The sequence below is a fragment of the Lynx rufus genome, unplaced genomic scaffold, assembly GCF_022079265.1.
Source record: "Lynx rufus isolate CCGP_SWC_20201006 ecotype Redwood Valley unplaced genomic scaffold, mLynRuf1.p SCAF_18, whole genome shotgun sequence".
NCBI classification, from domain to species: Eukaryota; Metazoa; Chordata; class Mammalia; order Carnivora; family Felidae; genus Lynx; species Lynx rufus.
The window spans coordinates 36,472,757-36,487,025 of record NW_025814832.1 but is presented as its reverse complement, the minus strand read 5'-3'; the positions used below and the strand labels follow the sequence as shown (position 1 = coordinate 36,487,025).

At 38.9% G+C, this 14,269-nt stretch overlaps 1 protein-coding gene across 7 annotated transcripts in view; it reads left to right on the top strand.

Moving 5' to 3' along the window:
* Positions 1-14,269, top strand: part of CEP112 (centrosomal protein 112) — a 420,870-nt gene that overhangs the window by 36,191 nt on the left and 370,410 nt on the right. For 5 of the 7 annotated variants that reach the window (XM_047081540.1, XM_047081543.1, XM_047081542.1 and 2 more), the window contains 2 exons: positions 5,686-5,779; positions 7,939-8,016. In XM_047081540.1, coding sequence (XP_046937496.1) covers positions 5,686-5,779; positions 7,939-8,016 — 172 coding nt within the window. Of the gene's footprint in view, positions 1-3,750; positions 3,779-5,685; positions 5,780-7,938; positions 8,017-14,269 lie in introns of those variants that run through there. The other 2 variants (XM_047081547.1, XM_047081544.1) reach the window with 2 other exon arrangements.

Genomic DNA, 14,269 nt, shown 5'->3' with positions numbered 1-14,269 from the left:
TTTAAGAAGGAAAAATCATGTCATCATCTCAGTAGATGCAGAAAAAGCATTTAACAAAAATGCGAAAACCAACCATGATAAAAACCCTCAGCGAATTAGGAATGGAGGGGAACTTCCTCTGCTTGATTTAAGTTATCCATGAGAAACCAAAGCAATTATAAAGAAAGAAAAAAAAGAGGACTTAACGTTCCTAATTTTTAGAATTAAAGCTACAGTAATAAAGATAGCAGTGTTGGGAAAGGATGGATAAAGCCAGAGATTAGAACATATTCTAGAATTTGAACCAGTTCTAGAAATACATCTGCACATACCGATTGAAAATCCATTGATTTTCCACAAAGATGACAATGGAATTGAACGAAGAGAGGAATTAAATCAAATTATGGGGGAACAACTGCATATCCACATGGGAGAAAAATCAAATGGGTTTTAGACTTAAATGAAAATGCTAAACACTAGAGAACTTTTAGAAAAAAACAAAAATCATTGTGACCTAGGAGTAGGCAAAGATTTCTACAATAGGATATAAAAAGACACAAACAATGAAGAAATAAGTTATAAACTGGACTATCAAAATTGAAACTTTCTTTCTTTGGAAAACACCATTTGGAAACTCACCTGGCAAGGCACAAAACGAGAGAAAATATTCTAAATACGTATAATCCGACACAGAACTTGTGTCTAGAATATGTGAAGAACTCTTAGAATTCAAGGAAAAGTGGACAACCCAACCAGTGTGCAAAAGATTTTACAGACAAAAGAAACTATATGAGTGGCTAATGTATATACTTGAAAAGATGGTCAGCGGCATTCTGGATCAGGGATCCGGATCTTAGAAAGTTTCTTAGAAAGTTTAAGATACCATACCATATGACCCCACAGTTCTATTCCTAGACGTTTAGCCAAGAGAAATGAAAACTTATTCCACATAAACACTTGAACTAGAGTGTTCATAGCAGCTTTATTCATAGTATCTGAAATGTGGAGACCGTCTAGATGTCCATCAGCACATGAATAAATACACAAATTATGGTTCGTTCATATAATGGAATACCACTAATCAATAAACGAAAATGAACTTTGAATACACGTAACAATATGGCTGAATCTGAAAAACATTTTCCTCAGTGAGAGAAGCCAGACATAAAAATGTACACACTGTTTGATTCCATATACATGAGATTCTACTAAATGGAGGTTGTCTGGGTTTGCAGGAGGGAATAGATCGATTAACAAAGGAGCTCGAGAGAACTTTTGGGTGTGATGGGAATCCGTGTCTTTATTGTGGTGGTTATACAGGTATTTGTCAAAAGTCCTCAAACTCGACGTTTTAAGTGGCTCCAGTTTTATTGTCCATCAATTGTACCTCAACGCACGTAATGAAAATCACATCCAGGTGTAGCTGAGGCTTCCTTGGTGCGGCTTCTTCCAATCTAAACACCTGTGGACGAAAAGAGTGAAGTTCTGTCCCCCTGCCAGCCATACAGCCAACCCACGGTGGTGATAGAGGGCCTGGAGAATTCCCATTCAGAGACGCGGAATGAGAGAAGGAGTGATGGCAATTCTCTGGCAATTCTGAAATCTAGCCAGGCATTTATTGCCTGTATCTTGATTAGGGTTTAATGCTCCTTCCCCGGGAGTGTTCTTCGTGGCTCTTCGCTCTGTTCCTGGGGCTCTTTGCTTTTCCCTCTGAATTATCTTTTTTTTTTTTTTTTTTTTTTTTTTTACCAGAAGGAATGATTTGCTTTAAGGGTAGTAGGGTAGTAGTTTTCCCAGCCTGCCTCCTGTTTGTGGGAATTTGGAGAATCAAATGTCTCTCTGTTCATTTTGAACTCTGTCCCTCTCACCTGGAACTGGTCTGATTGCTTAGTTTTGAGGCCGTGGCTGTGTCCTTTGCCTCTACTAGGCATACATCGTCTTATAAGCCATCGCTTTCAGAACCAGCACTGATTTTCAGCTTCCTCTAAGAGCAGGGAAGCCTGTTCCTGCCTCCGCATTCTTGGCAGGTTTGACTTTCTTTTTTTTTTTTTTAATGCTTAGAGAGAGAGAGAGAGAGAGAGAGAGAGAGAGAGAGAGAGAGAGAGACAGAGCATGAGCGGGGGAGGGGCAGAGAGACAGAGGGAGACACAGAATTGGAAGCAGGCTCCAGGCTCTGAGCTGTCAGCACAGAGCTGGACTCGGGGCTCGAACTCACAGACCGCGAGATCATGACCTGAGCCGAAGTCAGACGCTCAACCAACTGAGCCACCCAGGCGCCCCTGGCAGGTTTGACTTTCTTCCTCTACTTAGGGGAACTTTGATTGCTTTCTACTTCTCCAGAGTCACACTTGCTGCTGTCTCTAGTTGTTTGTGGAACCAGAGCCTGGCAGACCTTCAGTTTTCATCCTTTTCATGGCATCACATTTTTGTTCTATCTAAAAGTGATACCATAAGTTCTTCTTTTAGGTTCTTTGATGTAGTCTTGACTGGCACTGTCCCTACTATTTCTTTTAATAACTATCTTGAGTTTCCGTTTTATTTGCTCCTTCTGGAATTCCTATTATTTCGATGTCAGAGATTATGAATCTTTCTACCTTATCTCTTGCATTTTCACTTATTGTAATCATCCCTTTATGTTTTCCTTCGTGTTATCTGAATATTTCTTGAACTAATTTTATAATTTGCTGATTTGATTTTATACTATATTTAATGTGTTAGTCTCTTCTTCCATTATGATTTTAAAATTTGGTAATCATGTTTTTTATTTGTAAGCACATTTTTATGACCACAGATTGTTCATTTCCTTTTTACATCTGAAATATCCACTTGAATGACATTGGAAACACAAAATTACATTTAGGGGCACCTTGGTGACTCAGTCAGTTGAGCATCCGACTCTTGATCTCAGCTCAGGTCTTGATCTCAGAGCTGTGAGTTCAAGTGCAGAATGGGGCTCCATGCAGGGTATGAAGCCTACTTAAAAAAATTACATTTAGAAGTTTCCCTTTACATATACATAATAAGTTTTGCAGGAAGACATTTGATTGGTCTTCCTTTAGGTGTAAATCTTATGTATCTTGTGTCTTATCTCTTTATCTTTAAGGAGACAAGTCTTTGTTTCTCTAGTATTTGGAATCACGCATTATGCTGAGAGAGTGGTTCTGGGTTCTTGTCAAAATACTACAGCTTTAGGAAAAAGTGAAAGGGAAGAATTTATTTTTCCTACAGTTTTACTCCTTCCACGCAGTAAAAAGGCATGGGCATGCCTGGGTCTTACTAACGTGCCGAAGCTTTTCTTTCTGTGTTGGTTTCAGCACCCTGAAATTGATCAAGCCACAGTTCTCTTCTAAATGGCGCAAGTAGCATAAGCATGAGCTCCTGTAATCATGTCCCAGGTCCCAATTGTAGGCTGTCTACGAGCTAGTCTGCATGGTAGACATCTATTGCTATTCTTCCTAAAGAGGCTTACAGGGCTGAGCTTTGTCCCCTACCCTCTGTTCCCCTGTCACCCTGACCTCCAGCCCCGTCACTGTGAATTCGAGCTTTCTATCTACTTTGAGTTTCAGTTAATGGTGTTTCCAGTAGGAGACAGTCTCAGTGGCAAGAAACGAAACTTCTGTGCCTAACGCCCTGTGTCTCTTGTGCCTGCCAGATCTTAGCAATGATATGGCCTCCTTCTTTAGTCGTCTCAGCTGCCTTCACCAGAAGCTGGCTTCAGCAACGCCCTTGCTTTCCTTGGCCTGAACTGGAGCATGTTTTAGGGACAATATAATGAATTTAGTTTTGGACACATTGACTTGTAAGTAGGGCTTTTCAATTTGTACTTGTAATAGGGTTTGAGGCTGAGAAAGAGCAATTTGGGCTGGAGATACAGACTTGGTAATCCAAGCTCCTTGTTATTTGAAAAGCTAGTAGCAGTTTTATTAGCAGTTTGGATTGTCCAGAAGGAATGCATGTAAAAGGGAAAATAAATAAGGTTTGACACAGAACTCTGAGATGCATGGGGTAGGCAGGGAAGGAAGGGCTACTGAAGGTTATTATAAAGGAGATTTTTGAAGGATCAAATGAAAATCAGGGAAGAATGGTTCTAGGGAGCCAGTAGATGTGACATCTTGAAAACACTGTTCCTAATGTTTAGTGAGATCAACTAGGGTAAGGACAGATAGTTCATTTGCTTGAGCAACTAGGAGATCGTTGATAGTGTCCAGCACTTTTAGGTTGAGTGGAAATCAGATTGTAGTTGATTGACAAGTATACGTCAGGTTAGGACATGGGCCTAGTAACTTATTTTGAAAATTTATTGTGAAGGGAAAAAGGGTAAATTGGTACAGAGGACAGCTACAAGTGAACTGAAAGGATATGTTGTTTTATGTATGCACCCTGTGTAATAAATAGATAAATGGTTCCATCCTCTTTTTTTATTAATATTTTCTATGAGAATTTCTTTTAATATTTAAGCATTTTTCAATTTTTAAGTATAGCTCTTTTTATGATTGTTTAATCTATTCTTAAAGAAGAACAGGCCACTGCTTAGTATGGTGTATCAGGTTGCCTCTTCCCACATCCTGAGTTTTAAATGTTTATATCAGCTAAAGCACATGGGCTAATGAAATTATTCTCAGCCTATTGCTTTATCTGTTTTTCTCATTAGTTTTTAAGTGTTTGGATATCTGGGATATTGAGTAGGGGTGTAAAAAATTAACAGCTCTCTTTAAAACAGCTTTTTCAGACATTTGACATTACTTAGTGACTTGTCTACGGAACGTTATTCTTTCATTGTTACTACCAAAAAACACATTCATTGTCATCTTGTCTTTTTTAGTTATAATTCTGTCTTTGGGAATATACCTAAAATGGACCAATATTTGTGAAGGGAATCCTGATAGGGCTTGTGGTTAAAAGTTAGTGACTTTAATTCATTCTTTAATGGTTAGTTTCCATTTCATGTATCTTGAAGGAGCCGTTCAGAGGATAGATATTCCTAATAATGAAACTTTCATTGAAGTAGCTTGAATAAAAATACATGAGAGACTCCAGGCTAAAGTAGAATATTGAGTATAATATTTTATACTATATTTTATATTGGAGGAAAGTCTTTTTGTTGAAATTCATTTGGAAGCTTAAACTATTTTCCTATTTGTACTGTACTTATAACATTTTACCTGAATTAACATGGTGTATTTTAAATTTAAGACTGATTTATCTGTAGTTTCTGACATAGTTTCAAATTAATCCAAATTTTCAGCTACATGAGAATTTTTTCATTTTATATATTTTAAGCCTTCATCTTGGTGTGCAGCATGAATCCAATAAAACTTACAAACCTTTTAAAATGATTATCCTCTTTGAGAGTATATGCTTCATTTTTTTTTTCTTATTCTATACTTGGAAGAGGGGGAGGAAGGAGAAAAGATTTAAATACATTTAGTTTATTGTAGTCCCACTTAAAAATAGCATTTGTTTGTGAGCAGGCACATGGCATTTAGGTGATGTTTTATTTATACTTAAATCTAAATAAAAATAAAATGTAAGAAATAATAAATGGTCATTATTTGCATTTCTTTTTTCTCTGCCATGGAAGTATCATTGGTAAATATAAACAATCATCTTATTTCCAAAAGAAAAAAATTGGCAATCCCAGATTTAAATGCCCCCTTTGTCTTCTGTATTCCCCCCATTCTGATTGTTATTATTTTGGTCTATTAGTAGGAACCAATACACTGCGAAGCTCCAAACAAGATCACATTCTGTGAGTCCAACCTCCAGAGAAGATGGACAGAATATTACCCCAAAGAGTTGTGTAAGATCAGATTCTACTTTTGTTTGTTTGTTTGTTTGTTACTTTAAAATAACTCTACAAATTTTTAGTTTCATGTTTGTCAAAGTTCTAACAATTACTTTAAAACAGTGGGTGTTTGAATGAAGTCTGAAGGTTTTGGTGAACACCCTGATATCAAAGAAAATGATGTGTTTGGTAAATTCCACAGTGCTCCTTGTGGTTTCTCGATGATTCTGAGATATCATGTGTATTGTTGCTTTTGTGCATTGGAGAATAACTTTGGAAGACTTCATTTTTTTAGTTGTTGTTTTTTTTTTTTTTTGCTTTTCCCTTTTACTCCGTGTGTGTGTGTGTGTGTGAGAGAGAGAGAGAGAAAGAGAGAGAGAGAGAGAGACTACCCAGTGGTCAGAGTTAAGAAACTGGGATTAATTTGTAGTTAAGTGGGGGATACTGCCTTTCTGCTGAAGGTGAACTGTTCATATTCTGAAATGTGAACGCCTCTTACATCTAACTGCTTAACAGAGTTTTGGTTTGAATAAGGTGCAATGAGCATTCCAGTTAGCTTCCTAAAGAGAAGAATTTTGCCTGCTTACTATGGCCTTTCTTGCGTAACTCTGGCTTGTCTTGAGTTACATGACTTTTTTTAAAAAATTTTTTTTTTCAATGTTTTAATTTATTTTTGGGACAGAGAGAGACAGAGCATGAACGGGGTAGGTGCAGAGAGAGAGGGAGACACAGAATCGGAAACAGGCTCCAGGCTCCGAGCCATCAGCCCAGAGCCTGACGCGGGGCTCGAACTCACGGACCGCGAGATCGTGACCTGGCTGAAGTCGGACGCCTAACCGACTGCGCCACCCAGGTGCCCCGAGTTACATGACTTTTAACAAGGAGATCATGTGTGATGCGTGGCTGTGCTCTAAACCTAACTCACTGCATTTTCTCCAGTGATAGTTTGGAACTTTGGGGAATACTTTCAGGGCAGCACATTTTAAATATCTGCGGGTTTTTTATGAACCGTTACATTTATTCACAATAAAACAAGGCAGGTAGGTGTTTTATGTCTTTCTGAAGACATTTTTGTTCACAGAGAAAAACATACAAGAAACAGGGGGCCAACAATCGAAACAATAATGAGTTTAAATATAGTATATAAAATAAATTCAACATTTTGTTCATTAGAAATTTGGAGACAATAAAATATGGAGAACATTTTAGTATATTTTTCATCACTTCAGATAATTTAAATGATCATAGGTAAATAGGTTTATTTATTAGTAATGAGGTGTTCTAAAAATGTGGAAATGCTGTGCCAACAAATTTAACTTCAGAATGCATTTTTTGGCTGTACTGTAATGTATACATTATTATTTTAAATAGATTTACCTTTCTAAGTTTCTAGAGCTCCCAGATTATTGTCCATTTCTGGGCACAGATTTTAGGCTGTCCTCAGTTAATTGTAGTTTTAATCTGCTTTGATAAATGTGTAATAAGTTATATGAGAGGGAAAAAAAAATCATGCAATTTTAATTTTTAAAAAAAGTAGAATTTCGCCATAATTGTGTTCTCATGCTGTGAATCCAAAGCTTATTTCTCTTTATATTCAGTGTATGAATGGGAATTAATTTAAGAACAAAGAGCTTCTTGGACATCAACACAAAATTCCCTGTTAACTAATTTTAAGGATTGTAAATAATTCATCTTTTCAAGTGTTCCCCCCCTCCCCCTTTAAAGCTACTGTGGTATACCACAATTAAAACTTTTTGTAAAAGAACTTAAAGAGAAGAATCTGGATTAAGTTTTAAAATATTCTTTTGATGTGTTTTTTTTTTTTTTGAAATCTAGTTACTGTATGAATATATTGTGAAGGCACCTCGCAGCCCTAAGCAGCTATAGTAAACAGTCATTACTTAGAATTGAGAACTTTGCCTCAGCTATGACATAAACCTTCCCTCTGAGGGCAATACGGTACTACCAGAAAAGCACAGGAAACTCTCGTTACTCTGAATGACGTATATTTTGTCCTGTTTTCTGTTTCTTCTGTTTTCTTCCCCCCTCCCTTCCTCCCTGCCTCTCTCCCTCTCTTCCTCTCTCCCTCCCCCCTTCTCTCCCTCCTTCCTTTTCCTTTTTATTTCTTCCTTCTTCCCTCTACCCCTTCTTCTCTCTTCTCTTTTGTCTTTCAGGAAGTTCATCCCCAAAGATCTGCTCTTTCTTTGGATGACAGCGACATCGAAGCTCGCCTTAATAGTTGGAATCTTGGGGTAAAAAAAAAAAGTACTTGGTTTATGTATGTACATCGATGTAGCAGAATCCTGTTGTACTTGGAGAACATCTGAACTAATTCTATTTGGTGAATACTTTTGGATGTCAGCCATTGAGATGTGTGGTGGTACTGTGGGAGAAGGATCTAGAGAACAGGAAAGACAGATAACATTCCAGAGAAACAGAGTCCCTGCCCTCCACAAGCTGTCTTGTCGAGGGTGTAGGAGATATACACATACATAGTTCAATAATTGTTTAAGATAGTATCTGGTAAAATACTAACATGACTTAGAGAGTAGAGTATTGAATTGGAGGCAAGGGGAGGGAGGACTTGGAGAAGCAAGGTCATTTGGGTTAAAAATATCCGGAGATTTCCTGATGAGCCGCCGTCACGGGCACCAGTTGTCAGGTGCAAAGACTGAGAGGGACATGAACGCATCTGGGTAGGTGTGGAGGTGGGGAACTGGAAAGAGGCAGGCCTGGAGACACGTGTGGTGGTGTGAGTGAATGGACATGACTGGATCTTGGGGACTTAAGCAGGGGGTTGGGGCCAGTGTCAATCAGGCTGGATTGTATCGGAGTTTGAAGGCTAAACTGAGCAGTTTCGCCTTTACATTTTAGGCAGTAGTGAGCCCTGCAGGTTTATTTATTCCTTCCACATTCCACTTTCCATGACGCTGTTGAAGTGCTTTGAGGAAATGAAAAGGGGTTTAGAACAATTTTTATCACGTTTTGTGGTTAGTAGGATAATTTCTAATTTGAAAATTTGCAAAGTATAGGAAATCAGAGGACTAAAATATATTTGAAAATCTTAACACCGAGAGATGGGTTACCATTTTGTTTTAGATATCCTCCTCTCCTTTTTTTTTTTTTCCGTGTGCATTTATACAATTAAAATTTAAACAAAACTGGGGTTATATTATAAATACTATTTTACTATGTGCTGTTTTTAATTTTTTTTTAATTTTTTAATTTTAATTTTAATTTTTAGAGAGAGAGCAAGAACATGCGTGCAGGGGAAGGGGCTGAGGGAGAGAGAGAGAGAGAGAGAGAGAGAGAGTAAATCCCATGCAGGCTCTGTGCTGTCAGCACATAGCCTGACACGGGACTCAGTCTCCAGACTCTGAGATCATGGCCTGAGCCAAAATCAAGAGCTGTATGCTTAACTGACTAAGCCATCCAGGTGCCTCTACGACGTGCTGTTTTGAGTTTGATAGAAGTTTATAACCGTTCTGTAAATATATGAATATTAATGATAGCACTAATTTCTCTTTTGGGTGGGTATTCCATAACTTATTGAAACATCCTGGACATTTTGGTTGCTCCCAGGCTGTGGCTGATGTAAGTAATGCTGCAGTACAGTTCCCTACAGATCTTTGTGTACACATTTGGTACTTCCTTAGGTTACAGCCCATCTTTTTTTTTTTTTTAATTTTTTTTTTTCAACGTTTATTTATTTTTGGGACAGAGAGAGACAGAGCATGAACGGGGGAGGGGCAGAGAGAGAGGGAGACACAGAATCGGAAACAGGCTCCAGGCTCTGAGCCATCAGCCCAGAGCCTGACGCGGGGCTCGAACTCACGGACCGCGAGATCGTGACCTGGCTGAAGTCGGACGTCTAACCGACTGCGCCACCCAGGCGCCCCAGGTTACATCCCATCTTGGTACATAGCCTTCCAGAAGGTATATACCAGTTTCTTCTGCAACCAGCAGGATATAGGATTGTCTATTTCTTACTTCTTCACTGACAGTACAGATTATTATTTTAAAAGACCTAAAACCCTTCCTACTAATAATGGTCTTTAATGAAAGGAATGCTTTAGGGAAATCGACTTGGTGGCATTTTGGAGGTTATATTGGATGTGGGTAGAAGTGGAGAAGGGGAACCATCATCTTTTTGGTGTTTGTGGTGAACTCCACACTCGGGTGATTTCTGTGGAGACGGAGAGGGTTGAAAGAAAAGCCATTTCATGGGGGCAAAGGACACTGCGTGACTGATTGGCGAGCTGACCAGAAGGGCACCTAAAGGTTTGCTTCTAGAAAATGGGAATATTGGCTTCCTGTCAGTTAACTGTCAGATGGGGGAATCCATTTTAGGGGTTACAAGTTTCATTTTAGATGGGTGGAGTTTGAAGAGATGGTCAGACCAGTTGGGGAGGTCAAGGTCTGGAGTTTCAGGAGACTCGAGGGCTGGAATCTTATTTATGGTTATGCTGTTTGAGGTGTTGTCCCCACCCAGAGGCTGGACAGCTGGGCTTTCAGGGGATGGAATGAGGACAGCTGGCTACTGCAAGGGACACGATTAGAAGAAGGTAGGGAATGGATGAGAATTTAAAGCAACGTGAATCTCGTAGCCATTTAGGGAGCCTATTAGTGAAAGAGATGAGAGAGAGAAAGTTAATAACAAGAGGGGAATATTAAGTCCAAAGGAAAACATTGTTATGTTTGAAGGTGGAGGAGAAGTTGCCACTGGAGGGAAGTCCTAGCGTTACCGGTGTGCGAGAAGAGCACAGAAAATCCCCCAGAAAAACGGTTCTTTTTTTGATATTTGCCAGAAAGCGGTATCAGAGTGAAGAGTAAAATTCTGGGCTAGCCTTTTAAACTTGCCTTTGCCCTCAGCCATTTGGCACTTCTGATGTGCGTTGCTTAGCCCACAGAGAACTTTGCTCGATTATGTAACTGTTCAGAGGATTAAATTTTTCATTCGTATAGTAAAGTTAAAATAAAACATCTAAAATATTTTGAGGTGATGCCTTAAAACTAGGTCTGCCTGGGTTCTCTTTCACACTTTTATTGTTCAAAGAAGGCACTAACAGTGTAAAATATGAAAGTCTTGCATTTTTATATATTTATAACGTATATACATTAATCAGGCAGAACTCTATCTTTTGATCACAGTAGAATAATTTAAGAATCCAGTGTATTAAAGAGCTTAGATTTCCCTTTGATTTTAGTTTTGTATTAGAATGCGTGATGGATTTTTTTTCTCTTTCTTCCTGTGAGTGATCAGTTAATGGTAGTTAATGTTAGTTTTCTATGCTGAGGGTACATTTTTTTATATTGCCGACATGACTTTCAGACACCTTCATTCAGATGCATTAGAGGTTCTAGAATTTGAATCTTCTAGTTTTTGTTAAAAATACGCTTTTTCCTCAAGTATATTCTTTCTTTCCCCAGGAGCGTCTTAGTATTTTTTTAGGAATACGTAATATAAGTAGAGATTCACTTACTCAACTAACTCAATTTAATTTTCCTCCTGTATTTTTTTCTTACTCTTTAAACTTTGTAACCTTTAGTTTTGGGGAAACTTTCTCACTCTGTCAGTATATTTGATACATATATTTCCTGCTTGACTATCTTTATGTAAACTTTCCTCTTTTTTCTTTTTCTGAGGGCCTGGTGGGGGGCTGGGAGGAGGACTTTTCTGGGCCTTCCATCCTGGTTACCAGTCACCCGCTCACTCCCATCCTGCGTCCGCATGCTGACCGCACAGCCTCACTCCCACCAGGAGCGAAGGAACAGTGAGGACTCTTTGCTTCCTAGCCCCGGAGCAGGATCTGGGAGGGATGTGGGCTTAGTGCAGGGATAGCTCTCAGGACAGGCAGTGGGGGCTGGGCGAGGTCAGCAGGCGTGAGCGTCGGATCCCACGGGTGGCTCCAGCGGTTGGACAGCACCCCAGAGGCACGCAGACCCCCCTGGAGCCCAGGGCCCATCAGGGAGGGGTGAACCTCCCTGTCGAGGGCTTGGGGACACCGGTGAGCCGTTAGCGGGTGGGGATGTGCCTTTACTCTCCCTGTGAGGAATGTGGGGAGCCTGGCTGTTCTCCTCACTGGCCTGTTGGGAACCGTCCTAATCAGGCTCGGGGGCAGCTGGTGTGGGAGACACAAGAGTAAGTCCACTTGAGATGAGCTGTTCCAGGAGATGAGCACGTTGCTGACCACAGAATTGCGAGCTAACTAAAATGGCTGTAGCGCGAAGCTTTGAAGGTTTGGGGTGACTCGTGGTGTAGCAAAAAGCCACTTGGTGCAGTGGATGCTGCCAGACGTCTCTCGGAGGTGACTGTGCCAATTTGCATCCTCATTAGCGATGTGCCCGTTCCCATTAATCTACCTTCTCTTCCATCGTGGTATTGACAGTCCGGTTTTGTTTTTGTTTGTTTGTTTAACTTAAAGTTCAGCCGTTCTTGAGAGTGGTTAGTGACACTGCACCGTGGGGTGTTCATATATATTTTCCTGGTGACTCATCCAGTGAGGTGACCTTTTTTATGTCACTGACAGTCTAGATAGCCTCTCGGAGTGAAGTGCCTGCCTATGGCTTTGCCAGTTTTTCCGTTGGGTCGTTTGCCTTTTTCATACTGATAACCTGAGGGCCTTGTTTCTGTTCTGGATAAGAGTCCTTTTCGAGTAAGTATTGTAAATATCTCCTTCTACTTTGTTGCTTTCCTTCAATCTCTTACTGGTGTCTTGGCTGAACAGAAATTTTAAATTTTAACGCAGTTCACTTTCTCATTTTTTCACCATGTGGTTAGTGCTGTTTTGTGTCCTGTTTAAGATCTTTGACTGTCCTAAGGTTCCGAAGATGTTCTTCTTTGTTTTCTCCCAGCGGCTCTATTATGTGACTTTTTCTGTTTGGATTACATACCATCTGGAGGTGATTTCGGTATATGTTATAAGATAGGGAGTTAAGATTTGTTTGGTCCCTTGTGTATATCAAGGTGGCACTCCTATTTATTGAAAAGACTCTTCCTGCTGTACCGCAGTGTTATTTGTCCCATAAATCAGGTGACGGTACGTGTCTATTTCCGTTCTGTTCCTTTGGCTTACTTGCTTTTCCTTGTGCCAATGGACTATGCCTTTCTCTCTGTATCTAATTTGTACTCACTAAATGTTGAGATGTGAGTAGACCAGCGAATGAGCCTTCATTTGTAGTATTGTTTCTGTGGATAAATGTTTTTCAAGTTCTAAAATGTTGCCTTAAAAAATTATTTTGGAGCACAATTGATTTGACATTGAGGACTGAATTTATTTAAAACTACCGAGAGGGTTTTGGCAGTTCTAACTGATGCCACGACTTAAAAACATTTAGTTGTGTTGTTAGTAATAGATTGCTTGAAAATGTCCTTTCCTTTAAGGCAGCTAAAATATCATATAAAATGTCTTTCTATTTTTCTGGAATCATAGAACATCTCTAACTGATCCACATTATGAGGGGTATTTGATCAATTGGATCAAAATCCTGAATAATCCAAAGAAATAGACGGACAGAACCCTTTGTAACCAAACAAATCCGCTAAAAAACTAACCAGAACAAAATGTCAAAAGCCAGTTTTCATTAGAAAGCATCCAGATATCTGTATTTGTGTCTAGTTTAAATGATGACATATTTTATTACCATGCTTCTATTTGCTCTTTAAGCCAGAAGTGTTTGGTCATGCGATTCATTCCTGCTATTGGAACTTAATTTTTTTTGGCATTATTTTCTGTATAATATTTCGTTAGACTTTAATGTTTCACATAAATCCTTTTTATCTTCCATTTTGGACATTCTTTGTTGTGGTCTTCTTTTTTGAGGTATTGTGAGAGAACAAGAAATTTTCTAAAAGAGCATGAAAAAAGTAAATGTTAAGACTGTTTACAGATTGCTTCAAGTCCATTTACTGGTGGATTACAAAGTGGGAACATTGAACTTCAAAGCACATCTGGCTGCTGTTATAAAATCAGAAAATAGATTGCTTATTTCCCCCAAATAGACTCAAGAACATGCTTTACTATGGATAATTCTCATTACGTATTGAAAGTGGGTATGAGACAAACTCCATGGATTGTAAATGAGTAACAATTACAGAAAGAAGATTTATTCTTGTTTACGGTGTTCATTGTTGCTTTTAAACATTACAATATACTCTTTCCTTTTTGGTCAACTTGAGAAAGGAAATTTATGATAACAGAATGAGTCCTTAACTTCTGTATTTAATGGCTTTTAAAGATGAAGAGAATGAAATAGGAGTTACTTCTGCATCGTTGAAAGGCTACATTATAATTAGCTAAACCAATATTTTGTACTCTGCTTGTAAATGTAGAGCTGTGTAAAAATAAGTCACAGATGGCTTTGTTGGCTTTTGGTTTTAAATTTGAAGCTTAATTAGAGCTTGAGCATCTTTGAGAATTCTGTTTTCCCCTTCCTTTATTTTCCCCCTTATATTTAATTCTGCTTCATGAATTAGGGTTTTATATATTTGCAGATTTGGGTGTG